The sequence below is a fragment of the Myotis davidii genome, unplaced genomic scaffold (assembly GCF_000327345.1).
Source record: "Myotis davidii unplaced genomic scaffold, ASM32734v1 scaffold415, whole genome shotgun sequence".
Classification (NCBI taxonomy): Eukaryota; Metazoa; Chordata; class Mammalia; order Chiroptera; family Vespertilionidae; genus Myotis; species Myotis davidii.
In genome coordinates this window covers 1,823,037-1,841,527 of record NW_006287951.1, presented here as the reverse complement: position 1 = coordinate 1,841,527, position 18,491 = coordinate 1,823,037, and the positions used below count along the sequence as shown (strand labels likewise).

At 42.9% G+C, this 18,491-nt stretch overlaps 1 protein-coding gene across 1 annotated transcript; it reads right to left on the bottom strand.

Moving 5' to 3' along the window:
• Positions 1-5,030: 5,030 nt before the first annotated feature.
• SRPRB (SRP receptor beta subunit) lies at positions 5,031-16,658 on the bottom strand. Its single transcript, XM_006759789.2, has 7 exons — positions 16,447-16,658; positions 15,761-15,855; positions 14,814-14,891; positions 12,363-12,445; positions 10,533-10,669; positions 8,533-8,587; positions 5,031-6,911 (listed from the first exon to the last, which is right to left on the bottom strand). The coding sequence occupies exons 1-7, from the start codon at positions 16,604-16,606 to the stop codon at positions 6,698-6,700; spliced, it is 822 nt and encodes a 273-aa protein (XP_006759852.1). The 5' UTR covers positions 16,607-16,658; the 3' UTR covers positions 5,031-6,697.
• Positions 16,659-18,491: the final 1,833 nt, after the last annotated feature.

Here is an 18,491-nt window from a genome sequence, read left to right as displayed (position 1 = left end):
GAAAAAAAGTAGAAACTCAGCTCCTTTCTCATGTGCACACGTATCCAAGGCACCATGAACTCTGTTCCATCAGGACCAGGAAGAGACACAATAAAAACTGTTTGCTTTTTTTTTTTAAATCTATTTTATTGATTTTTTTACAGAGAAGAAGGGAGAGGGATAGAGAGCCAGAAACATCGATGAGAGAGATCGATCAGCTGCCTCTTGCACGCCCCCCAGTGGGTATGTGCCCGCAACCAAGGTACATGCCCTTGACCGAAATCGAGCCCGGGACCCCTGAGTCGGCAGGCCGAGGCTCTATCCACTGAGCCAAACCGGTTCAACAAGACTGTTTGCTTTGATGTGGCCTCTGTGAGCCCCGCCTTTCGTAGCAGGTACAACACCCCCTCTTTGGAGTCCAGGCTCTCCCCAGCCCTGTGGGCCTCTGAAGGTGAGGGCTGTTGCCCCATCTTGTCCTCCCATCTCGGTGGTGCCATTCCATTCCAGGTCCCTCCTTTCTCCCCGCATTTCCTGGCTCCTGTTAGGGCAGCCAGAGCTCTTGCACAGAAGTGCACTGTTCTTTGGCCCTCACGTTCAGCAGCCAGGTGCCATCACTGTCCTCTTGCTTAGAGGTAGGATCTCAACTCAGAGAGTTTAGGCTCAATAATGAAATGACCAGGTTAGGTCTTGGCATGGCCTCGGCATCCCCAGTGACTGACATCTTTGCTGAATCCTGATGGGCTAGTACACGGCAAAGTGGAGGACTCCTTTTGGGTAATGATCTGTTTACCAGTAGTTCAGTCCCTCTCCTCCAAGACTAGCCCTGACTTGGGAGATGAGTGGAGTCATCTTCTTTAGGCCCTCTCCCCCCCCCCCCCTTGGGGATGTCAAAGAAAAACTGTCGGTAAAGCTCCTGTTTCGCAGGCACTGAAAACCTGAGCCTAAGACGGAAAAGCAGCTGCATGTTGAAATGTGCATGCGACAGATTGAAAGTGTGACGGGAGCATCTTGAGCGCTAGAGGTGCAGTTGTGTCGTCCAGGGTCAGCTTGCTTGCTGACTGAATATAAGCAAGTTTCTTTTGCCAGAGGCCCCCCTGCTCTCACAGTCACCACTCTCTTCCCATCACTGCTCCCTTCCTGTCAGCATCCTCCAAAATTCTGTAATGTTCCCCGGTCCGAGGAGCGATGGCCAGGTCAGTTCAAGTGTCTCAGGCAACAGAAACAAGGCTTGCAATGGTGGTAGCTACAGATGCAGACACATCTTGATGGCGGCCAGTGCTGGAGCCCCTGCCCTCAGGGACCAGATGTGACAACTATGACACCGCTGGCTTCGGTGTCCTGCAGGCAGAGTAGCCTCATTCCTTCACACAGCGAAGGCAGGTGAGGACATCAGAATGTGAGAACAGGCAGCCGAGGACTGTGAGGCGTGTCTGAGCCGCATGAGGGGCAGCTAAGTAGAAGTCTGTCTGTCTGCATCAACCAAGCCGGGTTGTATGCTCACTAGTTTCCAAACTACCTCTTCCCCAAGAATGTGAGGCATTGTCACCCGGCTACAGCGGTGTGAGGCAGAGGTCTCAAACCCTTCCTGTTTCACAGGCAGGAAAACCAAGACAGAGAAGGGTGACTTCCTTAGTCACCCAGCAGGTCAGAAGCAGTCAGAACCAGGATGTTTCCATCTCCATCCGCCACCCGTGTGTACAAACGCGACTGTGTACCTGCACATAAAGGGCTGCTGCGCATGGATGTTCATCAGACTCTCTACTCTGGTTGGGACGTGAGATTCTCTCCAGTATCTGAGTGAGCCAGGAAAGAATCCACGTACATTTCAGGCTCCTCCATTGCAAAGAAGGGCCAGTCCCCAGCTCCACTCTGATGGTTGTGGGCATCCACAGACTAGGGCACCCTTTGAGTTTTTGTTTGAACTGTTTAGGTGTTCCAAAACCTTGGGCTCTCAATGTGTGAACTCCCTGGATGCCAGCCCTGTGTGGGTGATGCTGGCGGCAGTGGGGTTTGGGTGCTTCCTTCCAGCGGGAAGTGTCTATACATCAAAAGCCAGTTCCTATCACGGTGTGCATCAACTCCCCCTCACTTTCCTCACCCACCCCAGGAAGGGACTAGCCATGAGGATCATGGAGGGTGGCATTTCCATCTCTTGCTGGCTCAGCAGGCATAAACGGCCACACTGACTTTACATAAAACTGTGTAAAATGTGGAAGATTCAGCATGTTGATCAAACAATAAACTGTCCTAATTCTCAACACAAAGCTTCTTGTCTAATATTTCTAAGTGGTGCAATCATATATGGGGCAGGGGAGGGGCTCTGGGGAGGGTGTGGTGTGTGAAAAAGTATTCAAGTACATGCTCCACAAAGACTCTCCTATATGTCTGTCCACTACCCAAAGCCCTCTGCTTCTTCCTTCCTCCTCCTCACCTGGGCTCTCCACCAGCTCAGAGGGGGCAAAGGTAGGACACACTCACTTCCATAACCTCCATTCTGCCTAAAGGCTGATGGACAGGGAAACTCCAGGCAGAACTAAGACTCAGTGTATGTGTCTTCTGTCTTCCCTGCTCCCCGCTGGCCAGGGCTAGGGGTGATCAAGGGTGGGTGCAGGGGCTGGATCTCTCTTCCTTCTGATGATTTCCAGGAAGCCATGTAGAGGCAAGAATTTAAGGTGAACCATAATCAACCTTTCAGGGGACACCAAGGTGCCACATGCCACCTCCGACGTCACCCCACACCTATTACAGGACATTTCTGAAGCCCTTCAGGTCTCAGTCATCTTCAGACTAAAAGACGCCCTGAGGCCAGGAGAGTGGTGGGATCCATCCAAAATCAACATGAAGGCCGTGGTCAGGCATGGAATTGCCCTGACCTGCAAAGGCCAGGGATCCTGAGGCAAGTTCACCAGGTCTTACTCTTCCAAGTTCAACCTCACCCATTATCTTCCCCCTTTCAAGGTTCTGAAGTTTCTGGAACCACCTCCCATCTGCCACCTTGAAGAAACCATCTCTGATGAGGAGGAACAGGAAATAGATGTCCCTGCCCAATTAGCCTACCTTGTACTGGCTGCCAGATGTAAAATGTGAAGCAGAGGTTTGGGGGTATGTGCACATGCTGGTACGGACTTGATGAAAGGCAGAGTAATGCTGTTCCAAGAATTTAAGGTGAACCGTAAATTCCCCAAGATTACAGTATTCCCGGCAACATGACTTAAGACAGCAGAGGGGGTGCATAATCTGAGAATGGCGTTACACGCAGGACTATCCAAGAACTTTGATAATCCTAATGCTAACCTCTAATTTTTAAAGAAAAAGCCTAGCTCAGTTGAAACAAAATGATCTTAAGTCAACACAAGTATCTCATGCTAACAGGACCACAGGGACACGCTGGAACTCCCAGAGGCACTGAGACACAACCCATAGGAAGAAGTGGCAGCCCTACGACTGGCCACAGGGTGCTCAGGGACCAGCAGAGCCAGTGGAGGTCACGCTGATGAGATGAGGGAAGAGAGGGGAGCCACAAAGAAAGGGCACGTTGTTTTTCACCTTAGAATGGGACTGTATACCTCGAGAAGCAGGAATTGTGCTGCAGTCTCTATGCCTAGAGCCCGGCACAGGGCTTGGTGTTTTCTGAATGAATGAATGCCATACAAGGCTCTTGTGAGCAATCAACAATTATAGTTGGAAAGAGAGTAGGATTATGATTACTTTCCTGCACAAAAGCCAGGGTAGTAATCGACTTTAACTATGTGAAGGGTTGAAAGAAGAGGTAAGCATCTTAATATCTTTCAGGTGAGAATGGGCATAAACCAACTGAAGCTTTGACAATTCTGTACTAAACTCAAGTCTTTTTTTAAAAAGCAGCAACACAACATTCTGGCTGAAATGATCTTAAGACAACGGACCATGGCCAAGTGCCTCACGCTCAGCAAGACCACTGGATTCCCAGGAGGCACTGGGACAGAGGCTGTGGGAGAAGGTAAGTGGAAAACCCTAGGGACTCCCCAACAGCATCTGTTGTTGATCAGGAGCCAGGACCCCAGGAAACTGGCAGGCACATGGTATGGAAGGGACCTGGAACCTAATTCCAAGGCCCCGGAACCCTTGCAAAAGGGGCCTGAACAAAGGGCTAGAATAGAGAACAGCGGGACCGGGGCCTAGACCCCTTGGTCTGTCTGCACATGGGCTCCGTGCCCCTGGAGGATTCCATTCCAGAAGCAGGCAGTGATTACCAATGGAGTGCCCAGGGCTTATTCATCGCAGCTGCCCCTGCACAGTGGCTCCTCACTGTGGCCTGCACCTCTCCCATAGGAGGGAACAGTCGCCCCCCCCCCCCCCCCCCCCCGCCCCAGCAGCTCAGGCACTGCTGTTCCCAAGGTGTTTCAAGCTACAAGTGTCTCCACTATGATGTGGAGTCGTGCCTAGTCTGTCAGTCCCCGTGACCTGACATTCCTCATGCCACTCTGGCCACACCTGCCTCCCATCTCATGATGGAGTAGGTCTACATTGGCTGAATGGCTTCACGGCCAGGAGGATACCACCAAGGTAAAGAACACATTTGTCCTTCCACCAAAACCCCTTTCCAACTCCCATGGACCAGTCTCCATGACCTCATCCTGGCCCAACCCACGAGTATGAAAAGACTGTAGTGGAGAAGGAAGCAGAAGAGGGCCCAGGAGGGGTCTGTACCCTGCTTCTTACTTCACCGTTAGAAAAACTAAGCAGGGCTTGTGGCCCAAAGCACTTAAAAAACAAACATGCTAAAGGCACTCTCCCGACCAGATCACTCTGAGGATGCTCCCAGGGGCCCCTGTGCCTGTAAAGGGCATGTTAAGTATGTCGATTCCTGAGGCCACACCAGATCTGCTATCACACTGAATGTTTCGGAGCAGGGTCCTCAGGTCGGCTGTTCACCATGCATCACAGAATTCTCATGCACACACATCAGAGAATCACCGAGACAGAACTTGCCTTCTTCAGACAACCTTCTTTAGGCTTGAGTAAAATTCACCATTGCTCCCCTTCTGCAATCAGTGTTATGCTTCCTCCAATAAAGTAAAAGACTTTATTAACCAGAGAGAAAAAACAAATCTGAGAGAACCCAGGCCTCTTCACAGCAGCACCACGCCATTGATTTGTACCCACATGCGCATCTGATGATGCGAACACGTCATTTATCACATTCCTCTCTGATTTCTGGTTCACTGTTCTTACCTACTTCCTTACATTACTACTTGGGGAGTAAGGAAAGGGCACAACTAGCACTACAAAGGACAGGAAGGGCACCAGAAGCAATGAGGCTTTCAGGAAGAACTCTGCCAGGGTCAAGGTCTGTCGTCGTCTTGTCTCAGCTTGCATTTATTTCATACATGAGCAGCAGGTGTGTGACACAGAGTCTGGGGCAGGGGAGCTAGAGTGTGTACACGGGGACCACACTCACTGGGACGCTGTCAGCTCCATTTGCTTTTATTCTTTGACTCTCCCTGATCCCTCCAAGCCAGGTTAGGTGCTCCTGCTGCGTGCTCCCAGAGCACCCTAGACCTCTCCTGTACGGCTCTTACCACACTGTTCTGGGGTTAGCTCCCCACATATTCACGCCACCCTTGTTTCCTTTTAGGCGATAGTGGGGCTGGGCCCTCGGTGTGTGAAGCAAGGATAGGAGAGTCTGTCCAGTGTACACTGCAATCTTTAGGCCCTGGAAACTTACAGTTAGGCCTGAATCTAATACACACTCCCATCTGTACTCACTATACCATGCTACTTAATCACTTTGAGCTAAACAGGCTGTTTTACTTACCAAGAAATGTATTAATAATTTATAAAATCCATACATTTAAGAAGACAGCAAATAATCACTTTGAAAAGGCCGTTTTTCTTAATGTCAGTGAAATACACATTAAAAATCCAGAGGACGTTTTTCATTTTGCATTTGTTCCACGGCATTCTAGCTAAGAGTACACAACAGGAGCTGATCAAACAGCACATGAAGATAGCTCAGGAGCCTTCAGCCACCCAGAAAGCAGAACGGCTTCTAAATCTCCATGTACTCCCCGTTAGGGGAAACCACTATACCCTTGGCATTTGGCAAAATAGCACTTACAGTTCTATCACTTGGGAATGATTAATTCCAAGGGTTCGTCACATGTTTTGGAAACTTAAATGCTATGAGGGTGGAGTGTGGACAAGTCACTGAGCTGATGAAGGACAGACCCACTGTCAACACAGCCTTGCTGCTTTATATCTGTCTCCACATGTCGGGAGACCATATTGTAATTGTACATACAAAACTGAGAGTTCAAAAGGACTAAATGATATACTGTCCATGAACCTCAAGGGTAATTGGAAATTAACTAGTTCCATACACAGAGGTTTGTTTCCAGGAAAAAGGGACCAAAGCACAAGATAAAAAAAACTTTTCAGATGGTAACCATGTTCTCATGATCTTCTCTACGTGGAGTCTGCTTGTCATGGTCACAAAGACGAACATCAGGCACACACTAACGGGACATCACATACACTTTAACAAGGGGAAGGCATACGAGTCAATAAAAGTGACAAGTTTGAAAGCAATAAGGGGAACTGGACTTTTAAAAAAAACTCCAGGCTGAAATTCTACAGTAACTTGTTTCCAGAACAAGGAAATGTTTCTAACTATACCCTTTTCCAAAACTGTCCGTCACCACATACACATTCACAGCTGGGTGCCTGGGTTCGCCCCTCAGGCAATCTTAGCCAGCCACTTCTCCAAGTCCTGGATATCAGCAGAGCTGGCGTCCCCTCTTCCACCCTTGGCACTACACTCCACGAACTCCACTTTGAGGGGCAACTGCGAGAATTCAAATTCTTTGCCTTTCTTTCCCAGCTGAGCAGGGGCTGCGCTGGAACTGTCCAGTGTGCTGGGGGCCGCAGAGCGGGTGACTCGTAAAGTGTTGCTGTGAGGCAAAACGAAAAAAAGTCAGGAAGCAAAGAGTTTAATTTTTAACATCACAAGTAAAGGCCTTTAGGAAATCAAGATACTTCCTAAATATTTCAGCACTCATTTAGATACTTAGTCATAAAACTGCTAATGATGCTATCATGACTGTTGAATAATCCTGTGCATTTATAAATCACTCTCCTGGATAAAAAGGTGAGATGGGGCCCAACCTTACATGCTAGATGACAGCAGTAAAGGGCCCAGGTCACAGCAGCCTCCTTTCAGCCCAGTGCCCCATCCACCAGGCTCTCCTGCATGATGCCATTTTTAAATACAGGGTGTCCCCCCTCCCAAAAATGTATACACAAGCTTTGAATTAATTATAAATGCAATGTTTATTAAAATACATTTCATTTTCAAAATTGAGCTATCAGCTGCTAAAGTGTGTATACAACTTTTTGGGATACCCTGTATGTATGTATTTTTTAAATATATGCTCTACATGTTATAAAAATGTAAGTTTCTGAAATTTAAGTGTGGGTAGATATGGTAATTATATTTATCTTTAGTCTTTTGGATATAGAGCTTAGAAATCCACAAAATCCAGATTCTCATATCCTATTTGGGCACAATTACTATTCTTCAACCTATTTAACCATTAAAACCCTCACAATTTAAATCGCCTTACTGCCACCTGCTGGCCCTAATAAACAGTGCATTGTTTATGCATGGGTCTCTACTCCCACCCTTTCTGCTATCTAAATGCTTTATTTTCTACTTTCTTATAAAATAAAGCATTTTTTCCTGCTGTAACATAGCATGAACATTCTTGAAGAATCTACTGGAAAAACTAAACACTACCTTGTTTAGAAAGACACACACACCTATGGAAAAAGTATTTAAAAAACAAATACAAAATAAAAATATTACCTACCTCTTGAGGAAAATAGGGAAAAGCATTTGGGAAGAGCACATAGGGCCTATAGCTTTTGGGAAGGAGGACCTAAGCAAGGTGGTGGGTTAATGGATATTCATTTTAATATTCTTTAAACTCATATATGTGATATATTTTCCTTTGTATATGATATTTTATAATAAAAAACTTAAAAGGATAAACCCCTAATTCTCACTAACATTTTTACTTCATTACAATACAGCATTTCCTTCTGGGTCGTTTTCTATGGCTTAGAGTGAACAGCAAATGGACTAAGGAAAGTGTGTTTTAAACATGGAAAAACTTGGGACTAAAAAAGGAATATACAAATAATATATTTTTTTCCTAAAGATAATTTCCAACAATTACAACAGAATATTTAGATACACCGAATCATCTACTTGTTTCAACCTCAGTAACCTAATGATAAACAATATGTAGTCTCAGGAGAGTGAGCATGAAGAGTATGGGAAGAGATGATGAACATGCAATTTTAGAAGGAAGAGAAATTTGAAAGCAGCAAGACAAAAGCCAATTGTCACAAACAAGGAAAAACCCTGTAAGACTAAAACCTTGCAGGTCAATAAGTAGAGAGTGGGATGATATATTCAAAATGCTGAAAGAAAATAACTGTCAACCAAGAATATTATACCCAGCATAGCTGCCATTCAGATATTAACCAAGGGAACTTATTCATACTTACAGCTCTTTCTCAAGCTGTTGCTGAATTAACTTTGCTGATTTTGCCATTGTAATGTCTGTAAAGAAACGAGGACACTGTTATAGTTTAAACCAAAAGGGTCTTTTCCCAAGACTTCTTGTATATACGGGAAATTCCTATTTAAACCAGTACATTTCAACCTCACACATAGTCTTTTCTTTTTATCCTCACCCAAGAATATTTTTCCATTGATTTTTAGAGAGAGGGGAGGGGAGGGCAAGAGGGGTTGGGAGAGACTGCGAGAGACAGAGAGAGAGAAAGAGAGAAAGAGAGAGAGAGAGAGAGAGAGAGAGAGAGAGAGAGAAAGAGATCGATTAGTAGCCGCCCACACAGGCTGGGGATTGAACCTGCAAATAGGTACATGCCCTTAACCAGGAATTGAACCCGCAACCCTTTGATACACAAGCCAACACTCCAACCACTGAACCAGGGCCACATGTACCTTTAAAAAAAAAAAAGCTTTTTATCACTAGTAGCTTCCTTATCAAAGTAAGATTTACATTTGGATGTATGGGTTTTCCTATAATATAAATATATTAAGCTGGTGACTCTAAAGTTGACTAGCTCTTTCATGAAAGTTTTCCATACCTTACAGATCTTTTATTTATTTATTTTTTTTGAAAACTTTTTTTATTTTATTTTTTTTAAATATATTTTATTGATTTTTTACAGAGAGGAAAGGAGAGAGATAGAAATAGAGAGTTAGAAACATCGATAAGAGAGAAACATCGATCAGCTGCCTCCCGCACATCCCCCACTGGGGAAGTGCGCACAACCCAGGTACATGCCCTTGACCGGAATCGAACCTGGGACCTTTCAGTCCGCAGGCTGACGCTCTATCCACTGAGCCAAACCGGTTTCGGCCCTTACAGATCTTTTAATTTAACATATATATAATTCCTGCCAATGTAACAAAAACAAAACTTTACCAATTTTATGATTTTTAACAAGAGTCTTCACTCCAACAGAAACATCCCGTCATATAAAAGTAAACTAAGCATATTGCCAACTGATATTAAAATGGTATGTTACAGCATCAAGTGCACATTGGTAAGAAGCAAGCACTGGTTGCCCTAACTGGTTTGGCTCAGTGGATAGAGCATTGGCCTGCAGAGTGAAGGGTCCCAGGTTCGATTCCAGTCAAGGGCATGTACCTTGGTTGCAGGCACATCCCCAGTTGGAGGTGTGTGGGAGGCAGCTGATCGATGTTTCTCTCTCATTGATGTTTCTAACTCTCTAACCCTCTCCCCTCCTCTCTGTAAAAAATCAATAAAATATCTTTTTTAAAAAAAAGAAACAAACACTGGTTTGGCACACAGCTAAAGCCAAATAAATATTACCCCTCTTGTTATACTGAATAGGAGAAATAAAGAGAAGTCAGGTAATGATCCTAAGACGGATTCCTGATTTGGCATTGTTAGGTTACCTGATCACTTGTTAGAAATGCATTTGGGCTCTTCACAGAATCAGATGTTCAGATTTGAAAGAGGCCTATAAAGATCAACTAGTCTACCTTATTTTAGAAGTAATGAAACTGAAGCCTAGGTTTATTGGGTGTGACTAAAAAGTTAATCGTTACCAGGTTAAAGAAAAGCTTCTGCAAACTCCCCTTGATGAAATATAGATGATAAACTTGTTTGAAAGGAGAGATTCTACTTGTCCCTCCACAGTTGAGTATCTGACATGACATATTGTCAATCTGATAAAATTAACTAGGTAAAGTAAAATGACTTACAATTTTAAAAAAGCAAAACACTGTATCAAAGAAACAATTATTATAGTCACTCCTTTGTCATGCCTTAAAGTAAGATGATAATATTAATAAAAATGCAGGAGTATAAATTTTAAGAATTAATATCCTTCAATTTATAGCTCATTAGCAATTATCTCTCCTCATGAATAATAACTTAGGTAACTATACTAATTCTTAGTAGCAATCCCAGGAAAACCTCAATTATTATTGCCAGAAAATGTGATGGCACCTTGCTTATTGCAGGCAATTAAGAATGATGGTGCGTTCTTCAGACTCATGCTGTCAATGAGGACTTGATATAGAAACTCGGCCACATCCTTCACCTCTCGCTGGAAGGCTGCACTATCCACAACAAACACAACAGCCCTGGAGGGGGGGAAATGAAAAACTGACATGTCAGCATTCAACAGCATTTAATATTAAAAAATTATATCCTTAATTTTTCTTTAAGAGAAAAATCCATCCCAACAATAGAATTCTATACTCTGAAATTTATGGCATGAATGCATATCCTAGAAAAGAAGACAAAACTAAAATCAATAAACTAAGCTACTACCTTAGGAAGCTTGAAAAATTAAGACAAATCACATCTAAAATAAGCAGGAGAAAATAAATAATGAAAGTTACAGCAGAAATCAATGAAATTGATAACCGGAAATCAATAGAAAACACCAACAAACCCAAAAGCTGGTTCTCTGAAAAAATAATCAACAATAAAACTGATAAACTTCTGCCAGGCTAAGAAAAGAGAAAGGACACAAATTCCTAATATCAGAAATGAAAGAGGATATTACTATAGATCCCATGGATTATCAAAGAATAATGTGAACAACTCTATACTGACATATTTGATAACTTAGTAAAATGGTTCAATTCCTTGAAAGACACAACCTACCAAAACTCTCACAAGAAATAAACAACCTGAATAGGCCTACAACTATTAAAGAAATGGAATCAATAGGGCAGTGAAAATACTCTGTATAATACTATAATGGTGAATACATGTCATTATACATTTGTTCAAATCTGTAGTCTATATAACACCAAAAGTGAATCTTAATGTAAAATATAGACTCAGTGATTATGATATGTCAACATTGGTTCATCAATTGGAACAACTGAGTCAATCTGGTGGAGGATGTTGACAACAGGGGAGGCTATCCATGTGTGGGGACAGGGATATATGGGAAATCTCTATGCCTTCTGTTTACATTTTGCTGTGAACCTAAAACTGCTCTAAAAAAATTGGTTTTTAAAATCACACCAACAGTCTCATCTGTACTAGATTGCTCATTAGCACCATCTTGTGGCCAAGGAAGCAATAAAATGTAAGTCAAACATCTTCAAAAAATAAGTAAAAAAACAACTATCTCATTCCATCAAACTTAAGATTCCATCAATTAAAAGACATTATTATTTCAGGTACAACTAAGAAAGAAAAAATACTGCGAATTATAACTATGATACCATCAACTGTAAGTAGCATTTCAATTTAATAGATATTTAAAATGTGTCTTAAAAATCAGTGAAATCTAGTATATTAATTTTCCTCTTGAGTTTTTATCAGAGTTAGAAACTAAGTAAGAATAAGCATCTTAAACGGTAGCACAAGAATTTTAGGAAATAAGAGTTAGTAACATTAGAACAATACTAAAACATGAAAATACAGTTCTGTACTTTGGAGGTATCAATTTTAGGTAATTTAAAAATATATAACGTTGGATTTTAATAACTTCTAGGATTCCACTTACCTTTAAGATTCTTCTTTCAGATTTTAATAGTTCTATGCATTATTAAATTTGTCCCCAGAGTAACTGAAAACTTTATTAACATGATGGTAAGGGTTAACACTTTATGAACACTCTTGAGAAACAGGTCAAATGTTACCTCACATAATCCTCATAAAATCCTAGTGAAGGTAGGTATACAACCCAGAACTGGCTGACCCCAGGGTCCATGCTCTTTACACTCCAGGATACCAGATGCTTCCCAAATACCATCAGAGCAAACATGTTTTGACATACAGATTTCAGGCAAGCCCATTCCACTTCCTACTCACCGGGCTGAAGCCTTAAACCGCTCTAAGAACTGAAGTCTCAAGCTCTCGTGGCCAGGGAGGTCAATCAAGGTCAGGTTAGTGCCCTAAGGATGGCAGCAATAACATTAAATTAATGTTTTGGTCCTGATTCACATTCACAACATAAACCTTTCATATCAGATTTCAGGTACCAGAATAGTGGCCAATTAATTAATCAAAAAATGTTCACTCTAATTAATCAATGAATCAAATGTTCACCAAGCATCTTCTATTTATAAATCATCAGTCAAGGAACAATGAGCAAAAACAGATATGGTCCCTGCTCTAACAGGCCTTATGATCAGAAAGATCAACACAATGTAAAATTACATATACGTAAATGTAAAATTACAACTCTGATACGTGGTCTGAGGGTACATGGGAAAACCTGGCCCTGTCTGGGGAGTCAGGGAAGTGTGGTCCATCTGAGGCTGGGGAAATACACTAGTATAAATAATAGCAAAACTAAATAATATAACACCCTATATGTTACCATATAGCATGTTACCATTACAGGGATCCCCAATTTTTATAACAAAACATTCTTTTACATTTCCACTATAATTTAATTTTAAATATGTCTACCAGACACACCATTTGTTCTAACTGTCGATATTTTGTGTCAATTCTTGATCCAGATGACAATCATTTAAACAGGGAGGACTGTGCCCTACTGAGCAGAGTCATTAAGCACCATTTAAGTGCTATTCATTCCAGACCTTCATCCTTGAGCTCAGGTTCAATGTAGATGTGACAATGCTCACAGGCAAGACTCTCAGATACAGCTCTGGTACACGTATCGTCAGACCCATGAACCATTTCTCAGATACTCTACCTTATCCATAGCCATCCTTAATCATTGTTTAGCAGGAGGGAGTCAGTATCACTCGGATTTGACATAAATATAGCTGGACTTATTATGACCTGTCACTTAGTCTGTGCAGTCTTTTATGGACAAAAATATGATGTGTATTTTTTTTTTAAATACAGGTAAGAGTCTAAGGACCTCAGGTTGGGACCCACTACCACATTTCATAATCAGCACAGCAGCAAACACTATTAAATAATCCATAGATGCATTACTATCCTGACAGAGAGACTAAAACTAAAACATAAGGGGGTAAGAGAAGCAGTAAAAAAAAGAAGGGAGGAATTTCTACATATTTAATAGAAATATTTAAGTTTCAGATGTAACGTTAAGCTTTCTGAAAACCACCTTAAAGAAGTAAAAAGAAATAGGTAATATTAATAATATATATCATTTAATCCAACACACAGGGTGGGGAAAATAATACAAGAATAAACTCTTTCATGTACTCACGACTGCAAAACTACTTTTGTCGCACCCTCTATTTCAAATATTATCCTTTTAACATATAATGTTAAAAAATCAAGACATGTATTTTTTTTTTTTTACAGAGAGTAGAAGGGAAGGGTGGAGAAAGGGAGAAAGGGAGGGAGAGCAGGAGATAGAGAGAGAGAAAAAGAGAAACATAGATGTGAGAGACACATTGATTGGTTGCCTCCTGCATGCACCCTGACCCAGGGTAGGACGAACCTGCAGCCCAGGTATGTGCCCTTGATGGAAATCAAACCCTCGACCCTTAGAGCTAAGGTTCAACACTCTAACCACTGAGCATGTTGGCCAGGGCTAAGATCACCATTTTAATTCATCCATCTATATATCTACCTCTCCAATCAGCCACCCAGACTTCCTTCTACTCACTCACCAAATACTAAGCATTATAATTGGCTTGATAGTCACTATTGACATCCTAGAGCTACATAGGTATGTAAAAAGTCTTTCTCATGACTCCTTACTGGTATTTTTTGAAATATACTCATGTATACTCTTTAAGATATCCACTGCAACATTGTATGTAAAGCAAAAGATTATAACAAACTAAATGTCTGTTAATAGGGCTCTTATTAAATAAGAACTAAATTGTATGGTACAGCAAAAAAATTAAAGGATATACAGATATGTTTGTATATGCATAGACCACCTGAAAGGGTACACAGGATATGGGAAGTTATTACCTCTAAGGAGAAGACTCAGTAGTAGGGACAGGAAAGGCAAAATTACTTTTCACCAAAGATCCTTATTAACATTTTGAATTTTTGTCCCATATACATGTATTATAAAGCATAAATGAAAAGAGAAAGGCTTGATGCTCACCCTTAAGACACAGAAACAAAGACTAATAAAATGTGATGTAACATCAGTGTACGTGAGGTACAACAAAGGAGAGGGGGCATGATTAAATCTGTTGCCTGGACGGTCAAGACCAGAATTTGTCACATGGATTGGATTATATTTATCCATAACAATAAGCTACACCCTTAGACTAATTTATGTTAGAAATGTCCTTTCCTGACACACCATAGTGAAGTAAAATGGTCAAGACTCCCAACATTCTAGGAACTGCTTACCCTAGAATTGTTGACTCTGTACGCAGCAGAGCTGTCAGTGATGGAAGTCTGAGTGTCTCTGTAAAGTCCCGTTAACAACTGTAAAAAAAATAGTAACATGGGTGAGATCAGCGTAAACATGTAAATAGCAAACTTTAAGAGAGTAATTTTGTTCTAACGCTCCTAAGTGGTCAAATAAATGAGTGTTGCTTGCAAAAGGTGAAAAGAACCATGCTGATTTTTTTCCCCCTTTACTTGTAGAAAAAAAAAGGTCTAATTTATTGCAAACTTTATTCCCTTTTACCCAACTGAGAGGGGTGGGGAAACCCATGCTTTTTTCAAATAAGAATTTCAAATGGTTAGTGGCCAAATTTACCACCTGTCCCTACACATTTTTAATTACGAAAATACTTAAAGAGTATATTTCTTTATTGGAAGGAAAATCTTTTATACTCTCAAAAGGAAGAATAATGAGAACATCTCTGCTACTTTCCATAGCAAAAAACAAGCAAAAATACTAAACAGATTACAAATATTATCTGTGAAAAGAAACCTAAGGAGCCCAATGACAAAGAATCACCCTTTCAAAATTTTTCTTTGACAAGCTATCAGGAGAGTATACTGCACGATGGATTTACACCATATACAGATCAATGTCTTCTATCTTTCCAGGAGTTCTGGCATCCTTAGCCATAGCATGAAAGTGGTTACATAAAACCTTTAAATGGGATAAGGACTAAATATTAGTATTTGGTAAGCACAAGAAAATAGAAATGGTAAAAAGAAAAAAAAAATCCAGTTCATGAGTTTTCAGGAGTCTTCTTGTCCTTCCAAGTGCGTCAAGAATCAACTCCCCAATTTATCAGCATCAGTTTCTTCTCCAAAATAAATCATAACCTGACAGAAATAATGGGAATCCCTAAATTTTCCTATCAGGTTTGCGAGAGATGTAAACCAAAAGCATTTACTCTGACAAAGAGCAATGTCTTCCCGGAGTCACAAAGGCCAACGAGAAGAACGGCTCTCTGACTGCTCCTTCTGCTGCGGATGAACTTCCACAACACTGTGGGGAGAGACAAGAAGAACCAAGGTTAGGCCTTATCAGCAACAGTGTGTGTGTAAAGTGAGGAAATTAACAGAAGTCTACAACAGAATGCCGCAATTATTAGTATAGGAAACTTACTTTTATTGTTATTGTTGTACAGACCCCACTGGGTACCGGCCACTATCCAATATCAACTTTTGTGTGCACCCCCTGCACTCCGACAGTGGACTCTCTCAGTGCAATGTAGTCTAATAAATTCTGTATCCCCAGCGCCTTGCAGGCAAAAACACGCGACGCTCAAACTTGAAGTAGAGGCCCTGTGAGCCTTGGCAGTAAACGCAATATAAGGGGGTAACACACCCTCAGGCTGAACAGAGGCTGAAGAAGAGTAATCCGTTCCCCGGGGACTAGAACATCCCTTCGAGGGTCGCGAGGGTTCCCCTTTAACTCAGCGTTGCTCCCCCTGCTTCGGGGAGGAGGACAGTGTGTCCTCAGGGGTGAGTCTCCCTCTATAGACGCCCCCCAGGTGCCTTCTCCGCCCGGCATCCTCCCAGTCCAAGCCCGGACTCCCCCGCCCTGCACCCTCCATAAGCACCGCCGCCCCTTTACCCAGCGTCAGCAGCACCGCGAGAAGCGCCACCACGACTGACAGCAGCGTCGGGTCCCTCTGCTGCAGCTCCTGCCGCAAGGAGTCCAGGTAGGGCTGGAAGGCGCCCCCGACACCACCACCACCATCATTCCCCATTCGTCGAGAGTCCGCGGAAGCCATGCTGAGATGCGTGCGTGGTCTGCGGCGCCGCAAATGCAACGTGTCCTTGCGCTCTGCGCAGACGTACGAAGCGGAGCATCACGGGAATGGTAGTTCCTGAGTTATATTTAGGGCCATGGTCCCATGTCCTGATCGCTCTGCGCAGACGTACGAAGCGGAGCATCACGGGAATGGTAGTTCCTGAGTTATATTTAGGGCCATGGTCCCGAATGTCCTGATGGGAGTTGTAGTTCTTTTTTGTCGTACAGTGCGTACCTGTCGTACAGTGCGTACCTGCCGCACGCGCGAGCGGGGCAGCCACAGGAATTTCTCGAGTGAGGCATTGATCCTTGGAGATAAATGTCACGTGTCACCGCCCTCTTCGTGCTTTTGACAGGATGCTGGAGGAATAAAACGAGTGGCTCGAGAAATCCCCACTGAGGATTTCCACTCGCTCCTTCGCTCAGGTGAGTCTTGTGAGGAACTCAAATGTTACAGAAACATTTCTTTGTATTTGTTGATGGTTTTTTTTAATTGTGGAGAGTATTATAGATGTCTCCCATTTTCCCTCCGTCACCCAGCCCCCAGGCTTTACGGCACTGTTGTCTGTGTCCATGGGCTACGCACACAAGTGTTTTGGGTAATCTCTTCCCGTCCCTCCCAACCCGTCCCCTCTGAGATTCGCCAGTGTGTTCCAATGTGTTCTAATGTACTTTGTTCATTAGATTCCACATGTGAGTGAGATCATGTGATACCTGTCTTTCTCAGACTGGCTTATTTCGCTTAGCGTAATGCTCTCCACGTCCCTGCAAGAGAGCCCTCTTTTTTGCCGCTGCAAAGTTTTCCATGGTGTAAATGGCCCACAGCTTTTTTAAATCCATGCATCTGCTGATGGGCACCTGGGCAGTTTCCACATCTTAGCTACAGAAGCGTTTCATCTGAATATAATGGGGCATGGGATTGACAGAGGATGGACGATGTGATAGGGGTATACAGGGAAGTATCTGGTGAACATGATTTCAGACATTTCTCTGTACATATACACAGATCATAAGGCAATCTAGAGAGAGGGATAAATAAAAAGACACAAATTATTTTAAGGAGCTATAGCATGCACTGCTATATTTGCAGTCCCTAGAACAGTGTCTGGCTCATGGTAGGTGCTCCCCATACGTTGTTGACAAAGTTGGGTTTGTTGACTCATTGCAACAATACAGACTACACCCCATGGGGTATCTCAACCAAACAAAGGAAGAGAAAGTTACAGGATTTGGGGTAAGGGTGGAGTTTGGGTGAATATTAAATAAGGCAGAATGCTGAGGGGCTCAAGGCAAAGTAGGGCTGTGTGTGTGAAAAGGTGAACTTAGGTCTTCACTGCAAAGTGCACCTAGAATCCTGTTTCCATGGACATTAGAAATTTTAGAGAGATGTGGACTGTTGTGTCCAGAAACTCCCTTTCTGCAGCTCCGTGCCTGAGTGTAAATTGAGGCTGTTGAATGAGTTAAGAAATAAAGGGGCAAACTGAAGGGTTGTTTAGAGGGCAAATCAGCAGAACTTGCTGGCCGTGGACATGGAGTGAGAGGAAACAGGGAGTTGGAATTTGACTCCTCACTTTATGGCTCCTGTGAGGGTAGAAGACCATGACTTTAGCTGGTGTGAAATACATGTAGACAACAGTTAGGTTAGGGAAGCAGGAGAGGGAAGGGGCAGGATGATCACCTCCATTTTTTGACTTGGGGATTTCTGGTTCCTGTGAGAGCTCTACAAGTATAGCTCCACAGTGAGGAGGAGGGGGTATGAGTCTGGGGACACTGGAGGCAGGGGTCAGAAATACAGATATGGATAAAGATGCCCAAGAGTCGCTCACATTGTTTAGGGAGGGCCTGCAAAGTGAGAAGAGTGCTGG